Source organism: Neophocaena asiaeorientalis, unplaced genomic scaffold (assembly GCF_003031525.2).
Source record: "Neophocaena asiaeorientalis asiaeorientalis breed wild unplaced genomic scaffold, Neophocaena_asiaeorientalis_V1.1 scaffold346, whole genome shotgun sequence".
NCBI lineage: Eukaryota > Metazoa > Chordata > Mammalia > Artiodactyla > Phocoenidae > Neophocaena > Neophocaena asiaeorientalis.
This window is the reverse complement of record NW_020175400.1, coordinates 1,213,810-1,237,003: the sequence shown is the minus strand read 5'-3', so window position 1 is coordinate 1,237,003 and position 23,194 is coordinate 1,213,810. Positions and strand designations below refer to the sequence as shown.

The 23,194-nt window shown below is 39.8% G+C and overlaps 1 protein-coding gene across 1 annotated transcript in view; it reads right to left on the bottom strand.

The window, feature by feature from the left end:
- IQGAP1 (IQ motif containing GTPase activating protein 1) overlaps positions 1 to 23,194 on the bottom strand; it is a 100,295-nt gene that overhangs the window by 34,762 nt on the left and 42,339 nt on the right. The window contains exons 6-15 of the mRNA XM_024766470.1: positions 18,110 to 18,177; positions 16,903 to 17,016; positions 16,161 to 16,339; positions 15,163 to 15,247; positions 10,491 to 10,654; positions 9,586 to 9,670; positions 8,605 to 8,768; positions 8,229 to 8,389; positions 6,547 to 6,671; positions 4,410 to 4,573 (exon numbers count right to left, since the gene is read on the bottom strand). Of these exons, the coding sequence (XP_024622238.1) occupies positions 4,410 to 4,573; positions 6,547 to 6,671; positions 8,229 to 8,389; positions 8,605 to 8,768; positions 9,586 to 9,670; positions 10,491 to 10,654; positions 15,163 to 15,247; positions 16,161 to 16,339; positions 16,903 to 17,016; positions 18,110 to 18,177 (1,309 nt within the window). The remainder of the gene's footprint in view (positions 1 to 4,409; positions 4,574 to 6,546; positions 6,672 to 8,228; positions 8,390 to 8,604; positions 8,769 to 9,585; positions 9,671 to 10,490; positions 10,655 to 15,162; positions 15,248 to 16,160; positions 16,340 to 16,902; positions 17,017 to 18,109; positions 18,178 to 23,194) is intronic.

Here is a 23,194-nt window from a genome sequence, read left to right as displayed (position 1 = left end):
GAGTGGAGCAGAGATCTTATGGCCCCTTGCTGGTTTAGGTGTTAATCCTCCAGTTGCTCATAGCGGAAGTTCAGGGAAAGAGCTAGAACTGGGGGTGGAACACATTTGGGAGGCCTGGGACAGGAGCAATGTACAAAACAAAAGTATTCAATATTCTAACAACTGGTACAGCCATGTCAGTGCACACCAGCTGATTTTTAGCTACAGGCATGTATGCCTGTCTGTGTACACTCAGACTGTGGAGTGGGGGAGGAGAGGCCAGACTTAAAAATCATTCATATTTGTAATTATAAAATGAGTTCCTTGAGAATTCCTGATATCTCTGTCTTGGCATTCAAACAATACTACCCAGTGACCAGTAATCTACTTTTAACAAGTATTCCAAAGGCACTAAATTTAAATGAAGAGAGAACTGACAATGGTGAAAACAGTAGAGGAAGGACCTCTGAATATCCCCTCCAACATAAAATCGACAAAAACACTGACAAAAGTCATCAGAATCAACTTTTTCAAAACTATAGAAATGAACCAAAGGCTTGCAGCAATCAGAGAGTTTATTCAAGAACAGTTGACTCTCAGTAAGAACAGTGAGGCCTATGGCACTTAAACTGCCCTATTCCCATTTGTGCTCTGCCCACCCCCCTCCGCCCCCACCCCATAAACACCTACCTCCTTCAAAGCCCTATCTATTCCCACAGAACTGTCATTAGTTGCCATGTTAGGTAGTTCCCTGGAAGACCACAGCTAGGCTGTCTTTATTTGACCTTAGAGCTTGCCCAGTGCAAACAGCCTTTTCTCCAGGGGTATTTGTCCAAAACAGAGGTAACTGCTTCACATCACAGATGCCTGGGGCAGTGGGTAAAAACTCAGGCAAATAATAGGTTAACCAAAAAGCTTAAAAGGAAAAGCTAGAGATTGAGATGTCCACAGAGAGCTTTGAAAAGCTCTGACAAATTCCTGGGATGGGAATCTAGAAGGTCATAGTGCATTACGGGCTATGCACATGCTCAGAAGAGATCTGATAAGGCTGTAAGCTCTGACCTCTGGCTGACCTTGAGGCTCTGGGCAAGCATGAAGTGAAGGGTAAAGCAAAATTGTAAACTGCCTGGCTGAGAGTCGAGGGCATGCCCCAACACACACAAAGCCCCTCAGCAAAGGCTAGGAGCTTTATTGGTTCTAGGCATTTAAGGAAATTTCTGACTAATCATTAGCTGACCACTAGCTAACCAAGCAGAGACTTCAGTGGACACACATGACAAAGAATACAGACTTGAAAAATCACTAAACAAACAACGGCAGATACAAACAGGGACAACTATAAACCCTGAGGAGGGGGTAGAATCTGATTTCCAAAGTTGACCCATTATTATTAAAATGTCCAGCTTTCAACCAAAAATTACAAGACATGCAAAGAAACAAGAAAGCATGGTCCAAACAGGAAAAAAACCAGACAACAGAAACTGTCCAAATTGAACTTAGTAGGCAAAGACTTAAATCAGCTCTCTTAAGTATGTTCAGAGAACTAAAGGAAACCATATCTAAAGAACTAAAGGGAAGTATGAGAACAATGTCTCACCAAATAGAGAATATACATTTTTAAATAAAGAACCAGATTAAATTATGGAGTTGAAAAATGCAATAACTGAAATGAAAAACTCACTAGAGGGATTCAGCAGATTTGAGTAAAGAGAAGATATATGCATAATGGAATTCCCTAAAGGCAAAGAGAAAGAGGCAGTTTACTTGAAGAAAATCTGAACAGACCTATAACAAATATAGAGATAGAATCAGTAATCAAAACATATCCCACAAAAACAAAACCAAAAATTCAGGACCATATGGCTTCAACGGTGAATTCTACCAAATGTTTAAAGAACTAATATCAATCCTCTACAAATTCTTCTAAAACATAAAAGAGGAAGGAACACTTCCCAATTCATTCATTCTATGATACCAAAACCAGACAGAAAGATATTACAAGAAAAACAGATCAAATTCAAATTAAGATCTTTTGCTTGCTAAATTTGGAACTCAGATGATTATTTTTAAAACTACTCCCAAGAGGTACTTAAAAGCTGAGCTGAGGCTTAAAAAAAGACAATTACACCTAAAGTATAGTCTACCCATCTGAGCACAGCACTGTTAAGCACATTTTCCTCTAACTCTCCCCTTCCTCTGCCTTTGATGAACTCTGAAAAGTTATTCCACAGCAAAAGGAAATGCTTCAAACTCTAGTCACATCCTCTAATAAAAGTTTAACTCCTATGATCCAAACAAAAGGAGCAGTAAGGCCCATCACATGCGTGAGAGCTGGTACAAATTATATCCTCAATCTACTTTCCTTTTTTAGACATGGACTCAGACCTAGCTTATTCTTTCAAAGCCCATTCCTCTGTCAGTTGGATCGGATATAAGACTCTTTTTGGACTAATAAGGCAGCAAAAAATAACACTACCACCACTGGCCTACAGAGAATCATTGCAGCCAGGCCCCAGGTTAGAGCTTCTGAATTAGCAGAAATAGAATTAATGCTTAGGAATCTGTATTTTTAAAATGACTTTTACAGCATTCTAGTCATCAGTCAAGTTTGGGAAGCTCTGATCCAGTAAACTGATATCAAAGACAGGCCTCTATTTACAGCTTCCCTACAGCCAACCGCTTCTCACTTGAGTAAGTAAAATCAGTTAATGCCTTTGTCTAGATTTCCTCGCTACAAAATGGGGGTTGTGATTCAACCTTCACCACAGGATCAACTGACATGCATAGCAATGACCCTCTTTTTTTTTTGCTGTACGTGGGCCTCTCACTGTTGTGGCCTCTCCCATTGCGGAGCACAGACTCTGGACGCGCAGGCTCAGCGGCCATGGCTCACGGGCCCAGCTGCTCCGCGGCATGTGGGATCTTCCCGGACCGGGGCACGAACCCGTGTCCCCTGCATCAGCAGGCAGACTCTCAACCACTGCGCCACCAGGGAAGCCCAGCAATGACCCTCTTAAAAGGAACCTGGTACTTGCTACACTTATATGTTTAGGACACAGTAATGTCAACTACTCTCATGACAATGGAATCAAAGGAGATCTATCAACATTATATTATCCACAGCTCCTCCCCCACAACCCAAACTTCTAGAGCCCACAAGGCTGTCGGTGTACACTAGCTCCCTTAACACAAAAGCCCTGATCTGTTTTACCACTTTTGGCTTCCCAGAAGGAATCTGACCCCCTGAATTAAGAATGTCTTTTAGGGCTTCCTAAAGCAACATGGCAACTTCCTATTCAGCAAGAGGACTAAAAAAGGAGTAAATCTCATCCATTTCCTCAACAAACTAGCTGAGAGGCAAGACAAACTTTTTAAAAGATGGGTTTGTATTACAATTACTTTGGAGAACAGATTCATAGCAGCATTATCCCTAATAGCCACAAAGTGGAAACATGATCACTGACTCATGAATAGATAAATAAAATGTGGTACAGCCATACAGTGGAATATTATTCAACAGTAAAAAGAAAATACTAATACATGCTACAGCTTGGATAAACCAAGCTAAGAGAAAGAAGCCAGTCACAAAGGACCACACATTGTATGATTCCATTTATACGAAATGTCCAGAATAGACAAATCCACAGACAGAAAGTAGACTGATGGTTACCTAGGACTGGAGAGATTGAGAGAAATGAGGAGTGACTACCTACACAGGTTTCTTTTGGGGGTGATGAAAATGTTCTAAAATTGATTGTGGTGATGGTTGCACAATTCTGTGAACAGACGAAAAAACCACTGAATTGTACACTACAAAACAGTGAGCTGTATGGTATGTGAATTATATCTCAATAAAGCCATTATTTAAACTAAAAAAAAAGAAACTTTACGGCATTACCTACTAAAGCTTAACATATGTATTCCCTATGACCCACAAATTCCACTTCCAAATGTATACCTAACAGAAATGCATACATATATTTACCAAAAGACATGTGCTAGAATAAATCAGGATAGTGGTTTATTCCTGGGGAGTGGGGAGGTGAATAAGGATATAAGGGGGTTTCTTTTAATGCTTTTTATAATCCGAGCACCAATTACACAGGTATGCTTACTTCTGAACATTTATACAACCGTACACTTAAATAACTGACACATTTTTCTGGATCTTATATTTCAATAGAGAATTTCTTTAAAGAGACACAAGAGATGTGTCTATAACCATAACAACAAAGGACAACAAAAAAACCAAATATGTAAAATAGCATAAGCTTCTGGAGGGCAGAGTCTATGACTCTTATGCGTCCCTCCAGTGCTCTGAATCTAAGGGTGCCCAGGAAATAGTCATTGAGAGAAGACCCTTACCTCTATCTCCGTTCTAGGAGGGATGAAGTTCTCGGAACAAAAAGGAACAATTTAGTGCCACTCACCTGGGCTTTCTCTCTCTTTGCTCTGATCAGCGTGTCTTGGTAATGCTGGGCCACTTCTGTAAGGACCCCCTCGAGTTTAGCTGCAGGAATCTGCAGGGCCTGCAGAGTCTTTTGGGCATCACCTTCATCCAGGGCTTCATTAATTAAACCAATGGCTAAAATCCCTAAATATGAATGGACAAAAGGTTATTTTTTAGATTAAGAAATTGTATAAATAAAACAGTCTTTAAACATGGTAAGTGACCATAAATCCTCTATCCAAGAGTTACCATGATTCAAACTACAATTTGTCATCCATAATATTAAGCAGCATTTAAATCTTTTTCCTTTAAATTTAGTGGTTTTTTTCATCTAAGTAAACTCCCCTATATCCATATTCCTATTAAAATCTCAAGTCCTTTTGTTTTATTTTTACTTGCCCTATCTTAAGAGTGATGAGGATTTTGATGAAACTGGCTTTATAAAGGATAGTTTTCAAGTATACTCCAATGTGTGATCAAAACCATTCTTGATTCACAAAAAGTCAAGAGTTCAAGGGATCTTAAAAGTCACCTAGTGGGACTTCCCTGGTGGCACAGTGGTTAAGAATCTGCCTGTCAATGCAGGGGACACGGGTTCAAACCCTGGTCCAGGAAGATCCCACATGCCGCAGAGCAATTAAGCCCCTGTGCCACAACTACTGAGCCCACGTGCCACAAATACTGAAGCCCATGCCCCTAGACCCCATGCTCTGCAATAAGAGAAGCCACCGCAGTGAGAAGCCCATGCAACACAACGAAGAGTAGGCCCCGCTCGCTGCAACTAGAGAAAGCCCGCACACAGCAACGAAGACCCAACGCAGCCAAAAAAAGAAATAAATTAAAAAAAAAAAAAAGTCACCTAGTTCAACATTTTTATAGAAAAAAAAAGATGAGTCTTAGGAATCTCCTCTCCTACACCACACAGCAAACAAGTAAGAGAAAGAGAATCAAAGCTCAGGGTCTCCTATTCCAAGGGAAGGCTCTTCCCACTAAATCACTGAATATTTCTCACAGGAAACACTAATTAAAACTAGAAATAGTCACTCCTCAGCTATCTCATCCAATTGGACTACTTTTGTAAAGACTCTGTTGTATAATAAAAAATTTGGCTGGTCTTTGTCCCTGGTTTCTGGAAAGGAGGCTCTAAACCCTTGGAATTTCCCAAGTGATAGGAGTATCTTCATTATCCATAGTGGGCCCCTAGGACCACACCTGAGTTTATGCCAACCAGGTGACTGCTGGTGGGCCCCTAGAAACTTCTGGGATAGGGGCTGGTCGTGCTGGAAAGACCAACCATGTGATTAGAAGATTGGGGCTTTGAGCCATGTGATCTCAGAATATCAGCCCAGCTATTCCAGGGAGGAGAAGCAGACTGGAAATTGAATTCAATTACTTGGCCAATAGCTGGCCATAATTCAATCCATTATTTGTATGGAACGAAGCCCCACTAAAAACTCTGGATATCCAAAGCTCAGGTGAGCTTCCCTGGTTGTGATACTCATCAATGGGCTGAGAGGGCAACACACCCTGAGGATACAGAAGCTTTGAATTTGGGACCCTACCAGACATTGCCCTCCTGTTCTCTTCTTTTGACTCATCCTGATTTGTAATCTTTACAATAAAACTATAACCGTAAGTATAGTGCTTTCCTGAGCTCTGTGAGTCATTCTAGCCAATTATTGAACCTGAGGGGATAGAGGGAACCCCTGAATACATAGCCAGTTTTTCAGAAGTGTGGTGACCCGGGAACTCCAGAGATTAAGGCTGGTGTCTAAAGTGAGAGGAGTCTTGGGGAGGACTGTGCCCTCAATCTGTGCAATATGACCTAACTCCAGGTAGTCAGTGTCAGAACCACTTCTTATAATAGCATTTAAAAATAACAGATCATGTTCAATTCGCCTCCTGAAAATTTTAGTTCTTATTACATACTTATCTAATCATAGCAGTTGCCTGGTGTTTCGAAAACAATATACAACTGTAGCTTTTTTAGATAGATTTTTTTTTTTTTTTTCCAATTTCCAAAAATCCTCCCGGGAGAAGTGTTTAGAACCAGCTCATGGAATCACATTATCTGTAACTGTGACATTATCTGGGGGGACGGGAAGTAGATTACTCACTCTCATGTTCCTCCTGCACCACAAGATTCACATGGTCCACACAAGCTTGGATGTCATTCCATGTAATAAATTCATTATTCTCTGCATCTGCTTGAGCTTTCAGTTTCATCAGCTCATCGAGATACCTGCCCCATTCCCCCAACAAAAGAGACAATGAAGTGCAACATAAGAAAAGGGACCTTCAGGATTATTTTGGTTGACAGGAATGAGAAGACATGGGGGCAAAGGATCCAAGGAACAGAGATAGCTAAGGAACCCCAACAGCTTGATGTATTCTAGAGGTCAGCTTTGGGACCGAGGAGTTACCTTGAGCAAAGTGTAAAAATGCAAGGATATCACTTATTCTTAACGGCCTATTTATATTACATGTTCTAAATTCCAAGTAAGACCAACTCTGGAGTCAGTGGCAGCAGCTCAAGCAATCCCTCTAAAGACAAGGAAACAAGGCCATACACCAGCTAACAAACACAGAAGGAATGACAGATCAACAAATCACCATTCAGCAACTCTTACTGAAAGTATATGGATTTAGGCAAGGATTATCAATTGGGGTTAAAAATATTAGATGAATGGTTAATGGGGAACTGGACATTTTGATGCTGCAAAAGGTACAAAAAAAGATTATATTCTGGGGATTCCCTGGTGGTGCAGTGGTTGAGAATATGCCTGTCAATGCAGGAGTCATGGGTTCGAGCCCTGGTCCGGGAAGATCCCACATGCCGCGGAGCAACTAAGCCTGTGTGCCACAACTACTGAGCCTGGGCTCCAGAGCCTGTGAGCCACAGCTACTGAAGCCCGCAGGCCTAGAGCCCATGCTCTGCAACAAGAGAAGCCACCTCAAAGAGAAGCCTGTGCACCGCAACGAAGAGTAGACCCCGCTCGCCACAACTAGAGAGAAGCCCACGAGCAGCAACGAAGACCCGAGGCAGCCAAAAAAAAAAAAAAGTTACATTAAAAAAAAAAATTATGTTCTGGTGATAAGGGAGAAAAATAAATATGCAATGGAGGGATTAATGTCCCTTAGTATCTCTAATGGTGGGGACAAGCAGATTTTATATGCCTCTTGATATGAGAAAATATGAAACACACGTCGCCAAAAATATTTAATTGAATCTTGACAAGTCTTTAGACCTAATTTACAATTTACAGGAATAAACCAAATATTAGGAAGCAACCAGAACTGAAGATGGGACATTTTATAGGACAACTGGCCCCATCTCTTTAATAAGTCAGTGTCATAAAGAAAGGGACAATGCTAGATTAAAAGATACCAAAGGGACACAATAATCAGATGTTAACATGTGGTCCTGGATTGGATCCTGGTTTGAACAAACCAGCTGAAAAAACAAACAGTTTTGGAACAAGAAGTACGAAAATGGACTAGGTTTAGAAAGTATTAAAGAAGTACTGTTGATTTGTCAGGGTATAAGAGTGTTATTTTGGCTATATAATATCCTCATTGTTTTAAATAAGCATACTTATAAATTTAGGAGTGGAATGTTATATCTGTAATTTACTACAAAACCTTCAGCATAGTAAAGAATAAAATGTATCAAAATAGAAAAAATAAAAGACAATCACACTGAAGTCACAATGCCTGCAAAGAAAATAAGAGTGTTGGCACACGAAAGACAGAGGTGACAGCTACCTAATGGATTCAACCCAGCACTCTGGGCACCCACCTCTGGCAGTTTTCTTCTTCAATATTGGTAAGGCCTGTAACTGAACTGCTCAACTGTTTCCACACTGTATTCATGTCTCCGGATTCCAGCGCCCTGTTGATTAGGGCCACCGATGACAACATCTCCACTGCAACAGAGAGCTCAGGATGGGTGAGGCTATGCTGTACAGAAAGCGAGGGAGGAAAGAGTAAGGAAAGACATTCTGGAATACCAAGGGAGGTCAGGAGTTTAATAAAACCATAACGAGTCTAAGTTTCCAGTAAAACAAAACAAACAAAAAAAACCCCTCTACCTAACTACACCAAGAAGTGGGTATTAAATTTTAAAATCACGTCCACTGTTTTGCTCACAAACAGCACAGGTTCAGTTAACTCACCTCAGGACTCTGTTGCTGCAGGGTAGCCAGTTCCTTCTGATAAAGATCGGCAGCAAATGGAAACACCTGGGGCAGCTGGGCTTCGGGATTCATTAGCTCCATAACAGTCTTCTCAGCAACACCCTTCTGGATTGCAGCATTGATCGCTGCCACTGCTGTCAGTCCTGGGTAGAAAACAAGGAGGTCACAAAGGCAGCTGACTTTGAGAGGCCCGAGGGGAAGCAGATGCCAATTTTCACAGAAGAAAGTTATATTCTGTGGATAAGCTATTAGCCATGACTTTTGAAGTAGAACTTTCATCTTTAGAAAACAGCCTCCTTTGTATGAGGGTGAACTGCATGGTATGTGAACTACATCTCAATAAATCTGTCTCTAAAAAGCAGCCTCCTCTTCTCCTCACCCCTTTTTTCTTTCCACTCCAAATCATCCTGCCTGCCACCACTACGCTCTACCTAAGACGTCCTTCCCCTACAGGGGGGAGCCTGGCAAAGAACTAGCTTATTAAGCTGCCATTCAAAGCTTTCCACAATCTTTCTAAGCCTTTATCTTATACAACTCAGCCTAAAACATCTACAAAAATTTTATTCTACCCACTGTTCCATAATACATCTTTCATCTTCTGTCCCTCTGCTCACACTTCCTCTTCCCCTGTTGCCCCATATTAGGAACACCCTTCTCTCCTGTCTCTCAACATACAAATCTTGCCAATCAATCCCTAGTCCTGTCTCCTCCAGATGCTTCCCTAACCAACCACGTAAGCACGAGCTTCCTAGCCAAAGTGAGCCTACACTGACTCCAGTTCTACTTTTAAAACTGGAGGAACCCTTCTGCCACCAAAGGTACCTGGCAGTTGACTGCAGCTAGTAGCCTTGGGGTGGGGTGAGGAATGAAAGAATCTAACCTTAGGTCCCTCAACGACACAAAGCCACTTTCCTCCCCTACTCAGGATCTCAGTGGACATGCAGCTGAGAGGACTCTTACTTCTCTGATACTGCTGGGCAGCAGTGTTCGCGGCATCCACTCCAGACTGTAGCTCCTCCTTCTGCAGGGCCTCAGCCTGACCACCCTGAGAAAAGCAAAGAACACTTAGGTAAAGATGACTCCTGCCTAGGCCTCCGGGCCTTGTAGTTCTCATATCTCAACAGCAGTCACTAGGGACAGAGAGCCACAGGCATAAGAGACAGCTTCAGGCTACACACAGCCAATGCGGCAGCCTGAGCGAGAGCCGAATGCCCTTGTCAAATCTCGGGTAGAGTGACTCGCCTGATATAAGCACATTAAAAAAATATATTTTGTAAAGAGCATCAAAATGTTCTGAGATAAAATGTTTGTAGAATCATTAGCACATTAATGCTGCTTTCTCCGGCCAATGCTGAGGATTTGTAAAATGTATACTTGTCCTTATTTAGAAAAAGAAAAAAAAAAAGAAATCCCCTCATATTTGTTCTAAAAATAGAAAACCATAAAGTACAATCCCACACAGTCCACTTTTACTGCACATTAAGTACTTTCCCAGTGTTGGCCAGAGGAAACTCATCAGGTATGGTTTTTTAAAAGTAGAAATTCCTGAAGTAAGAATAAAAAATTTCAGGTTCTCCCCAATGGCTTTTAGCTGGGGATTTAAGGGACTTCAAGTGAAGGGGTGGTCAGATTCACTTGCCGGGATGGGCAATGTTTATTTTAAAAGACGATTTACAACTCTAAAAGCAAAAGAGAGCTGAAGACGATGTGTACTTTACCTGAGTATATTAAACAGCCTAATTCATCTGCAGGAGAAAAAGTTATATTAGGGGGAAAAAAAGGCCCCATATATACCTTGACACAACAGCATGGGATTCAAAAGGACATATATAAACTCTTGCAGGTGCAACTCAGGGTACTTTTACCTCTCTCTTGTGCTGTCTATCACTGAGGAGCTGCTTGAGGTACCAGTCACTATTCTGCTGCTGCAGTCCTCGAAGGCCCAGAGCTGGTGACTGCAGAATCTTGAACAAGGCCAGTGCAGATCCCTGCTTCAAAGCCAGGTCTATATTCGCTAACGCAGCAAACACTGAGGAGGAAAAAAGGCAAACGCTTAAGAAAAAACTATGTTAACATTATAGCCTAGAATATTTTTTCCTTCCTGAAAACCAATCCCAGTTCCAGATCAGGGAAATATAATTAGATAGCTTTTATTCTGGAGTATCAGAGAAGCATTAGACTTTGGGGTTGGAAGAGAACCTTAAAGTCATCACGTCCAGGGGTTCCCAGGTTGTTCAAATTTAACAGATTCCTGGACCACACCCCAGGCCTACTTAAAAGCTTCTAGATGCAGAGAGCTTGGCACCAATATGGGCAGCAATATAAGAGGCACCAATAACACATGCCTAAATTCCCTCTAAAATGCCAAGTCATTATCCAGACTAAACTACTATACAGGAGAAGGTATCCCACACAGCAATTTACTACATCTCTGGACAATTCTGTTTATAAAAATTGTTAAAGCTCCCACCCTAGAGTTGATACTTGAATACATCCAACCCCCTTCCCTGTGACTGTCTACTCCTGACTAAAGAACCTTAGTTCCTCCAACCATTTCTTATACAGCATCATTCTGAATCCCTTCATTATCCTGGTGTACTCTGGTGATGTACTCTGCCCAAAGCAGTGCTTAGAAATCAAGGCTGGTCTGACTGCGTGGAGTGGAAGGGGCTCTCTACACCACCTCAATATTCTCTACTTCTAGTCACAGAACCTGACGTCACACAAGGGCTTTATTATCCAACAGTAAAAATGCAGATTTTCCTTCATCTGAAAATGATAACAAAGATACCCTCCTCATAAGATTAAATAAAATCATATACATGAAAGTACTTTTATATTGTAAAATAAATAAGGTATCATTAAATTGAAAGTCAAAATATTGTACTTTCTGATTTCAGAAATGACAGCCGCTGGAAAATCATAATTATTGTATTATTTTCAGCTTTCCTATTTTAGAAGAGAATATAGAGTTCTCCCTCCCATGTCCCACCCAGGAATGACCATATGATTTTACCACCAAAGTAGCAAAAAAAAAGTCAATAATAAAATACTAAAAATCAAAATATTTGGGGCATAGCAGTACTTAACAATTTTAACTGTTTTCATTAGTAAAGAAACAAAAAGAAAATTAATGTAAGCTGTTATAAAGAAACAAAACAGTGCAAGAGAAAACAAAGTCTCAAACTAGAACTAAAAAATAACACCAAGAGGTGAAAGGATGAAAAGGTTAGATTCCTAAGAGACTGTCTCCTTCCCAACATTCCCCTGCAATTCAGCTCACTGATCACCACACAAAGGAGGTGCGCAGCTCTTTGAATCATGGCTGCAGGTCTATGTGGCCATTAGCCAACTAAACAAGCATTTTTCAACAACACAGACCAGGCACCTGCTGCAAACACAACCATGAACAAAGCAGACAGGTTATCTCCATCTTCAGGGAGTTTTTGTAGTAGTGGGGGACAGAAAACAAAAGCAATATAGGTAACAAGCAGGTTTCCTCTATGTATGCAATGCAGAATCTCAGACTATCCATCTGCAAAGGCATCTGGTCAATTATGCTTTTACTAGAAATGCAAACTTACTACTTAAATATGTAAATATTTAAATGAACATTTACTAATACTATAAAGTTTATAACATTATTTAAACACTTTCTCCCACTATGCTTTAATTACCTAACTCTAATTTTCCTTATCTTACTTAACAAAAAATAAAAACTTTTTCTCATTTTTAACTATCTGGCCTGCTGCTTTCTTCTGGGGCAGCGTGAATGGCTTCTCAAGCCCTAGGGAAAGAATCTTATCTATTATTACATTAAGATGATTCCCAGGACAGCCTGGAGGGGTGGGATGGGGAGAGTGGGAGGGAGGGAGACGCAAGAGGGAAGACATATGGGAACATATGTATATGTATAGCTGATTCACTTTGTTATAAAGCAGAAACTAACACACCATTGTAAAGAAATTATACCGCAATAAAGATGGTTAAAAAAAAAAAAAAAAAAAAGATGATTCCCAGGACCTAAAGTCCCTCTATCTTCCTACCACACAACTTTCCCTTGTCTCAGACTTTCTCTACTATTAGGAAAAGCTTGTCCCCCTATGGGGAATTCTGCCTTATCCTCACCTTCTTAACTACCCTAAGAACCCCAGTGAAGGTTCAGATACAAACCTCGAGGAAAAGTCATCATTCTTTTCTTTATTCTATGACTGTACTTCACACACCTTTGGTTGCCTTGAAATTACTCACTGTATTTATTGTTCTAACCAAGTTGCCCTGAAATTATTCATTTGACTATTTACCTTCCTCACTATACTGAAAGCTATTTGAGGGAATTTTTACTATTTTGCTCCTCTGACCACATGAGAACAATATGCATGGAACACTTTAAAAATATATACATATGTTTCTCTCCTTATAAGTTTATAATGGACTCTAATATAATTAGCCAGGTAGGGCTATAAGGCTAAAAAATCCCAGACAACATGGTAGAGAAAAAATCCCTTAGTAAATAAAAGAGTATTTTACGCGGTGTATGCAGCAGGAAATGTGCTGGACTTTCTTCTCACACAGAGAACTAACTACAAGGGCACTCTGGTTTATACTTGCTGACTTAAGTAGTATTCATACAGATACAGCACAACAAATCACCCATACGTGAATGGAACTATCACTCTGTTCAGAAAGGTATTATCCTAAATGAGCCAGAATGGAACAGAATACAGACTCCTGGTCAAGATTTAGAATTCCCTATCACATGGAGTTGGTAAAATCTTATAAATTCACTCCAGTTATTCAGAGTATTAGTTCAAGTGAGAAATTGGGATCTCCAAAGGAACAAAGAGGACACTGATTACTTTTACTATTATTATTATCTTGATCAAGATAAGATCAAGTCTGGTTGAATCAAGCAAGGTTTTTTAGTTCTTTTGGTGAGTCTAACCCTATGCTAGGAATTATGAGGATTTGAAAAGCAGAACTCAGAAGTAAACTCTACTGTAAGTTTATAAATATGTCAGAAACAAAAAGCAAGCAATTAAGACAATACAAAATTAAGAACAAAATTGTGTGGTTTAGCATATAAATGCTGTAGGACATGTGAAAGGCAAGTATATTGTGAGCTAGGATGGGCACTGAGGTGAGAACTGAGCTGAATCTTGAATGATGGGCATAATTTGGATTAAGTAAGAGATGAGGCATGAGGGCATTACAATGGCGAGATTACATGATTAACAAAAGTGATAATAATATTGTTTACTGAGTGCTTACTAAATACCAGGCAATTGACATACATTATCTCATCATTCGTATAATGATTCTATGCCACACGTACCCAATTCCCACAGCTATTAATACGAGGGCAAGAGATCAAATCCCAGTTCTGAACAACTCCATAGCCATTTTTCATGAGTCATGAAATAAACACAATGAATATGGGAGACAATTAGGCACATGAGTTTCTATAGAGTTATATGCATAAAATACTACATAAAGAACTCCACCAGGCTAGGGATCTGCCTTTTGTCTGGCAAGTAATAAGGAACTAATGCAGGTTCTTTTGAAGAAGAGTAACAAAATGAAAATGACACTTTCAAGAAATTAGTTTTTCAAAAGTGTGCAACATACACAAAAATCAATATGAACAGTACAATCTCATTTTTGTTTAAATATATGTTTTGAAGGATATGTTAAAAATATCAAGAGTGGTTATCCTAGGTGATGGGGTCTAATTTTTTGTTTGTTGTTTATTTCTGGATAACTTGTATTACTCTTTAAAAGAAAAACGAAACTATATAGGAAAATAGGGACTTCCTTGGTGGTGCAGTGATAAAGAATCCACCTGCCAATGCAGGGGACACGGGTTCGATCCCTGGTCTGGGAAGATCCCACATGCCGCAGAGCAACTAAGCCCGTGCACCACAACTACTGAGCCTGGGAGCCACAACTAGTGAGCCCGCACGCCACAACTACTGAAGCCCGTGTACTCTAGGGCCCGCATGCCGCAACTACTAAGCCCGTGTGCTGCGACTACTGAAGCCCATGCGCCTAGAGCCCGTGCTCTGCAATAAGAGAAGCCACCACAATGAGAAGCCCGTGCACCGCAACAAAGAGTAGCCCTGCTCACTGCAACTAGAGGAAGCTCATGTGCAGCAACGAAGACCCAACGCAGCCAAAAATAAATTGTTCTTTTAAATTTAAAAATAAATAAATAAATAAAAACAGGAAAATGAAATCCCTATTCAGATTTAAGTGTCTAACACAGGGTGAAAGAGTGAAACTGTAGCCAAAAAATCCAGTTTGTAAGTTACAGTAGATGAATAGATGGAGGAGTGGGGGCCTGTTTGAGGACAATGGTAGCCCAAAGAGAAGACGTATGAACACAAAAGACTTAAGTAAATGAGTAACAGTTCCTAAGGAAACCCATGAATGTCTGAAATAAACTTAAACCATGCCATAGGTCCAAGAAGAGATCAACAGCTGCCACATTATTCTGTAACATTCTTTTAGAAGTGCCTGATGTGGGGACATACTTACTGTTGACTTTATTTATATTGCCTTGAATTTCAGCTTGAGTGAGCAGCTCCTCATAAACGTCCCTTTCTCTCTCAGAGCTTTCTGTCTGAAGATGAGTAAGAAAGTGTAACTAAATTAGCTCAGGTCTCTAAGAAGACCACAGAAATATATTTGTGCTCCTCCCCCACCATTACAGAACCAACAGCAAGTAAGGGTGTGGCTTAAAATCCTTAACAAAGAACAGAGCAGAATGCTACACAACTGTAACTAAACACATAAAAAGCAGATCCGGGCTTCCCTGGTGGCTCAGTGGTTGAGAGTCCGCCTGCCGATGCAGGGGACGCAGGTTCGTGCCCCGGTCCGGGAAGATCCCACATGCCACGGAGCGGCTGGGCCCGTGAGCCATAGCCGCTGAGCCTGCGCGTCCAGAGCCTGTGCTCCACAACGGGAGAGGCCACAAAAAAAAAAAAAAATAAAAAAAGCAGATCCACTTGTAAATAACAAGCCCAGGGGTTCTTCCAGAGTCAGGCAAGAGAAGCACTGGTGAACCCTGCCCTGCTCACTTGTGAGTCTGCATCCTTGCCTCAGACCTGAGCAGAACAGGTACATCCAGGGACTAGATCGCAGAGCCTGTCACTGGTTTGCACAAAACTCGAGAAGGAAGTAGAAGTCAAAATAGAATCTAATACCAAAAGACTACATACTGGGTAACTCCATTTCACTTATATAGAATTCTAAAAAAATAAACTAAAGTGATCAAAAACAGACTGGTAGTTGCTGGGCTCAGGGGTGGGGAGTACGAGGAGGTACAGACTGACTGCGAAGGGGAGACGTGGGAACTTTTGGGGTGGTTACACATCCATATACATTTGTCAAAACCCATCAAACTGTACACTTTAAATGGTTGAATTTTATTATATGTAAATTAATACCTCGATAAAACTGATTTTTAAAATGGAGTCATATCAAACAGTGAAAGAATATAAATCAGTTAGAAAGATCAAATGTTCTATTTTTACCCTGTTTTTAGCATTTGTCATTTTGTCCTGCTTGGCCTGGTAAAGTACATCCTGGTAAGTGGAAGCCAAGGGCTCTTCAAGGTTCACAAGCATGGCATTGGGATTTTTCAAAGCTGCAAACGTGTCAGCTGGAATTCTATGGTCAATAGCTTCATTAATGGCAATAACGGCAGCATGTACTAAAAAAAAAAAAATTCAAAACATAGAACACTAAGGTTATACAAAGTAAAGGATATATATTACACATTCAAACACTGCAACCCCCTATCACAGAAAGAGGCTCCTTTTCATAGATGAAGGGGTTAGAGGACCCCCAGATCTTTAAGCCCAGTCTTTTTCCTCTGATGCACAAACCCACAGCTCGGCCTGTGATCCATGTCTGGAATGCTGAATCTGAAATCTTAACAGGGAAATATTCATAAGAGACTCTGAAAGGAGCCTCTGAGCATTTGTTATGGAAATGTTCACCTTAATCATCACGTAAACACCATCAGAAAATAAGAAATTCCAAAAGGCACTGAAATGTAGAATTCACTTTCTAGTGCTTTTATTTTAATCAAAATCACTCACTTGTTTCCAAATAACAATAGCATAGATAACTGTATAGCAGTGTTTAAATCTATATCTACTGACCTAAACTTGCTAGCAAAATTCCTAATGTCTAAGACCATCATTATAGTATTAATCATTAAAAGTAGTAGCAACAATCCCATTTGAACCCACAAAATTTCTCTCTTCTTACATGCGGCTTCATCCACTGACAGTTCATTAGCCAGAATGCCCCCGATCTTGCTAAAGGCAGGCATCTGGATCCCATACTTCTCCAGTTCAATCTTCATGTTGTTGATTTCTTCTTCTACAGGGAAAAATTAAGACCCAAACAAGCAAGTTAAGCACCTTTCCATAAAACAGAGAAGGAAAGAGATTCCTCAACTACAAAATGTATTGGATAAAATGACATCTACCTCTTAGGGTTGTTAGAAGGATTTAAATAAGATAATAAATATATGGAAAGCACTAAACATGATACCTGGTACATAACATGCACTCAATAGACACAGTATTATCAGTATTATCAAGAGCATCAGAAATAACTATAACATGAGACTGGCTCTATTGAAAATAGTTCTCCCAAAATGCTACTTATGGCATTCCCTATAATGAACTTACGAATGGAGCAGCTTTAAAGGCAGCTCGAATAAGAAGTGAATCACAAGCCAGTTATCTGTCTTTACAATCCAAATCACTAGCTACTATTACACAATTTCGTTTCTAAGGCAGAAAGCGAAATGATAAAGAAAACAACATGTAAGGTTGGCCCTTGCCCCAAGTCTGGGGAACAACTTCTCTGGAAGGAAAAATATCACAGATAAAAGTTTTATTTACAATTTTTAAAACTCCCTGGCCTATAAAAGATTTGAATCTATCTTACCCCTAACCAATATTACCATTGTTCTTTTTCTCCCCAAGCCCCCATCTCTTCAAGCATCTGACTATAGCAAACACCCACCCAAAAAAGCTAAAGTTTTAAAATTAGTAAATTGTCATCTTTGTATCATCTCGCTCCCCTTCCCTTGCCTACAACTGGTGCTCACTGGAAGGGAAGGGGCAAGACTGTTATAAAGATTTTTCACTGTACATGAACCTTTAATGTTACATGTTAGTATTATATTATTTTTTACATACTATATGTTAATATTCTTTCTAATTTACATATAAGAAAACTGAGAATTATCAATCATACTCATGTCATAACTGAGAGAACAGAGCTTGAAATTCCAAGTTTAGTGGAAGAAGAAGAGAAGCAGGAGAAGCAGGTTACTCATGCTTTTTTTTAATCTGTTGGCACAGTGTTTTTAAAGCCGTACGTCTTTAAGATTTGCACTGTTGACTCTCCAGGTTATTTCCACATAAATCAAGCACTTCCTGCCAAGTTTGTAACTTCTTACCTGTGAAGTCAACCTTTCCATATAGGTCTTGAATCTGAGGAGCCAGGCCTAGTTTGAACAGGTACAAACTAGAAGATATAATATGCAAAAGAGTCAGGCCTCGCAGCTGAACCTCCCTGCTGCTCTAAGTTCAAAGGGGAAAATCAGCAAAAAGAACAGAAACACTCTGAACACAGAGACTCCCAGTACTCTACCATATTCCACTTTGCAGTTACAATACTTTACCTCAGAGCCTTTTTTTAGTTTTACATAACAAGGAGGTCCTTAAAAAGTCACATAATGTAATGCAAAAAGCACTGGACTGGGAATCAGCAGATGCAAGTTTAAGTCCCAGCTCCAGCACAAATCCAATGTGTGATTAGATGTTAATATAAATGTTAACATAATGAATATAAGTGAAGTCTCTTCACTGTTTACCTTCCTGTGATCAGTAAGTTTTAAGTAACAAGACATTTTAGAAAAGTCTCATAAAAATGATTCAGACAGCAAATCTTACTTAAGCTGAATTCATATTACTGATGGAAAAGTTTAATTCAGGTACTTTAAGAGTTTTAAATAAAGTATATATTATAAATCTTTACTCTTTAAATAAAAATATCCTACACTCTAAGCTCCATGAAGGCAGGGACAATGAAAGTCTTATTTACCAATGCCTACCCAGAGCCTGGCATATATTAATAAATATTAATCAATATTTCACAGATGGATGGAAGTCTGTAACATGAGTTAGATTAACTGGATTCTAAGGCTCTAGCAGGTCAGAATCAATAAATTAGAAGAGATCAGAAGGGGGACTTCCCTGGTGGCGCGGTGGTTAAGAATCTGCCTGCCAATGCAGGAGACATGGGTTTGATCCCTGGTCCGGGAAGATCCCACATGCCATGAAGCAACTAAGCCTTTGCGCCACAACTACTGAGCCTGCGCTCTAGAGCCCGGGAGGCACAACTACTGAGCCCACGTGCCACAACTACTGAAACCCACACACCTAGAGCCCGTGCTCCGCGACAAGAGAAGCCACCGCAATGAGAAACCTGTGCACTGCAATGAAGAGTAGCCCTGGCTCGATGCAATTAGAGAAAGCCCGAGCGCAGCAACGAAGACCCAACGCAGCCATAAATAAATAAATAATTTATTTATTTATTTTTTAAAAAAAGAAAAAGAAGAAGAAATCAGAAGGGCACTCCACAGGGATTAACGTGAGCAAGACACTGACAGCCTATCAATAAGGGAGGAAATAAAAAATATCTAAGAAATAAATCACAGAAACTCAATAGAGCAGTCTACAGTTTTTGCAGATAACCTATAAACCTCAATATTATCCAAATACAAATATGTATCATGCATATTGCATTCATAGAACTGATCAGAACCCAAACTGCATATAATAAACCCCAATGCATAATCTAAAAAAAAAAAATCAAGTGTTCTAAAAATACATTAGAATATATACATCCACAATAACTAATCACTTTCTCAGATAAGTGCAAATATAAATCATATGTATATGAGTAAGGGCTTTTCTTTAGAATAAAATGCTCAAGATGGAAATACATGAAGTTCCTCTCTGCAAAGATTTTACATCTATTCAATAAAGTTTCCAAAGCCAAACAGCTAACAACTTTCTATACACATTTTACCTTATATACTTTCCCCACACAATGTTCCATCTGCATTCTAAATTAGTAGAAATATTTTTCTCCAGAAATTCCTTCCTCTTTTATTCCTACTTTAAAACAAGAAAGTGGCTGCCACACTTTAACAAAAGCTTGGGCATGTCACTTTCACAGCCCCAAGAACAGTGAGTTAGCTTTTAATGTCTTTCAACAGTAAATTAAAGGTGTTACAATGATATCACTAGCTGTTATAAAAAGTAGAGGAGTGGTAAGCAGAAAACAGATGGGCATCATCTTTCTTTTATCTCATTTTAATTATTAGGAATATTTTAAGGATATGCTGGAGTTTTAAATGGAATCATAATGGCCACTTGGATCCTCTTATCCAGCATCCAAAGTATTTAACCTCACAGCTAAAACTTAAAACTCCTAACAATAAACACCACTTTCAATCTTTGTTCCTAGTCTCCTATGTCTGCTTACAAATAAGCTGTTAGGTACCTATAATAGTCAGCCTGTAATTGAGCTCAGATTTCTTTTTCTTTTCCTATCTAAGATATACTTTATAGCAATGAGGAAAAGGAGGTTGTGTTAGCCTATCTGGATTCCAATTACTGTTACTGATTGTAGAGTAACCTATGAAAGAAAGTTTTACAGTGTAAACAGCATTATAAAACACCCCCAACAAGCCTTGGGGAAGCACCCCTAATCAAATACATTACTTTTCTGCCAAGAGACATATGAATAATCATATTAAGTAGATAAACATTCTAAGTAATCTCAATTAATACTGATCAGATCTTGCCAACAAAGAACTTTGAACTAAACCAAAACTCATTTTTCAGATCTTTCAGCATGTTTTTTTGAATTTAGGATAAAGGATTATGGGCCAATTTAATCCCAAAATCAGTTCTTAGAAAGATAAAGCATCAGAGGAAATGGAAAGGAAGTATACAAATATATTTGAAATAATGGAGAATTAGGGTCTTATCTGAGAGTGGAATGTAATCTACAAGAGTAATTTAGTCTGACTAAAGTACAGTAACTATCTCTGGAATAATGCCAGTCAAGACTGAGGGAGAAAAAAAAAAAGATGGCAGGAAGGGAGAGAACAAGAAGATAAAGCTTCTCTATCACTGATGATCCAAAAGGGAAACAGTGCCTCACCCAATACAGGTAAGTGAAGTGAGGAACCTGCCTTGAACACTGTTGTGTAAAGGTAAAGAAGAGGCTCAAGCAGTTACAAACACTTCCTACATACCCTTCAGGAAAAACACTGTAAGGGAGGAAAGAAATCATAAATCACCAACCAGAACACACTGCTGTGTATATACTTTCTAAGCACGAACTGCATATTGAACAGAAATGGAAAACAGTAGCAGGCTTCCTCCCTTTCTCATTTTGACTCCATCATTAGAAAGGCAGTTAATTCTTCAATCTCTCTTCAGAGAATTTGAGGGCCTGGGACTCAGGTTACATTGCAGAGAGTAGTGGCTACAGAACTAGCAGAGGGGAATTCTGCCAGCTTAGTTGCTGTGCCTGCCAAGTTTAGATATCCATTGTAGGTACAGCCTTCACAAGGTTATCAACATAGACAGACTTCACAGGACACTAAGCCAATCACAATACTCAGAATTTAGCTGATTTTGGCTCAGACATATGCATCTGAAATTGCTACATTCTGAAAATTCTCCAATATATCACCTATTCCTAAACAATTTTTTTTAAATTCTCATTTTACCATTGTTTGTCCAATGTTATGCTATGTACCTTGGAGGGGGAAAAAAAGTAAGGCATAACTTCTGTCCCTAAGATGCTAATAAATGTAATAGGGAGAAAAGATATGAAAGAAGCAATATATAACAAACAACAAAACAAAACACACACACACAAAACTAAACCAAAAAAAAAACAAAACAAAACAAAAAAACCCCCCAGAGGTTTAGAAAAAGGAATGAGCGGAGGTCATTTGAGAAACTTCACCAAGAATGTGGGAACTGAGCTAAAACTTGATTGGATAAGCAGAGACAAACATGAAGAGCCCTTTGACAAAGTACCATTTCCGTTTTCATTTATAGGACAGAAAGTACCCCCCTGAGCTGGGGGAGGGAGAGGGAGATTTGTTATGTATAATTTTGACACACATTTATTGTGATTATAGGCTAGGCATCTAAGTGTTGATACTAAAGACACATGGATAAAGAACAAAGGAAATACTTCTTGTCCCTAAGGAATCCACAAGAAAGCAAGTTACAAGAACAAACAGTTAACCAGAGTACAATGTAACAAGCACTATGCTTGAAGTAAGAGGTATGTTATAAAATGCTAAAGGAGCACAAAGATGGTAAGTAGCTAATTCTGCCAGAGAGGGAAAAAGTAAGAGAACATATTAATGGTAGCATTCTGAGGTGGCACCTGGAGAAAAGCATACACTAAAGCAAGGAGAAAAGGCATTTCAGGGCTTCCCTGGTGGCACAGTGGTTAAGAATCCGCCTGCCAATGCAGGGGACACGGGTTCGAGTCCTGGTCCACGAAGATCCCACATGCCGCAGAGCAGCTGAGCCCATGCGCCACAACTACTGAGCCTGCGCTCTAGAGCCCACATGCCACAACTACTGAAGCCCACGCATCTAGAGCCCGTGCTCCGCAATGAGAAGCCTGCGCACCACAATGAAGAGTAGCCCCTGCTCGCCGCAACTAGAGAAAGCCTGCACAGCAACGAAAACCCAATGCAGCCAAAAATAAATAAATAAATAAATTTTAAAGAAAGGCATTTCAGGCACAGGAAGCAGCAAAACCAAAGGCAAGAGTACATAGCCTGTTTGCTGAAAATACTAGAACATAGGTACACAGGAGAGAATGGCTGGAGGTGAGGCTAGAAAGGAAGCATCAAAATATTTTATGAAGCGTCTGATACTATTAGGGCTGTTTTGGAAAGAACTCTGACAGCAGCATGGCAGATGGATCAGAAGGGAGAGAGCCTAGTGAGGGAACCCTCTAAGGAGGTTAATGCATTCATTAGTCCACACAAGAGATCTATTAGTCCTCAGTTATATTCTATCTTTTATGGGTTTCACACTGATTCCAGTGATACCAAGGATCTGGCAAACATTTGATCCAGAAACTGGAGACAACAGGTTTCTTGTGGGTCAATGTATATATTATACATTCATACATATAATTAACATTTATTAAGTACACATACAGGATGCTATATAAGAAGAGCACCCCAAGAAAAACATCTCATCCTCATGTCCCTTCTCATACTTACTTCTATCATCTTCTGCTTTAGGCCTACGGCCATCAAGTAAATTTGCACCACTCTGAAGTACTATACTACTAGCACCTACACCTCTCCCATCCCATCCTCCATCCAGACATATCACCTCTTCCCTCCAATTTAGTACTTCGTTCATTCTAAGAGTTGAGGACCTGAAATTAAGTCATCTTCCAAATTTACTACGAAGCTGTG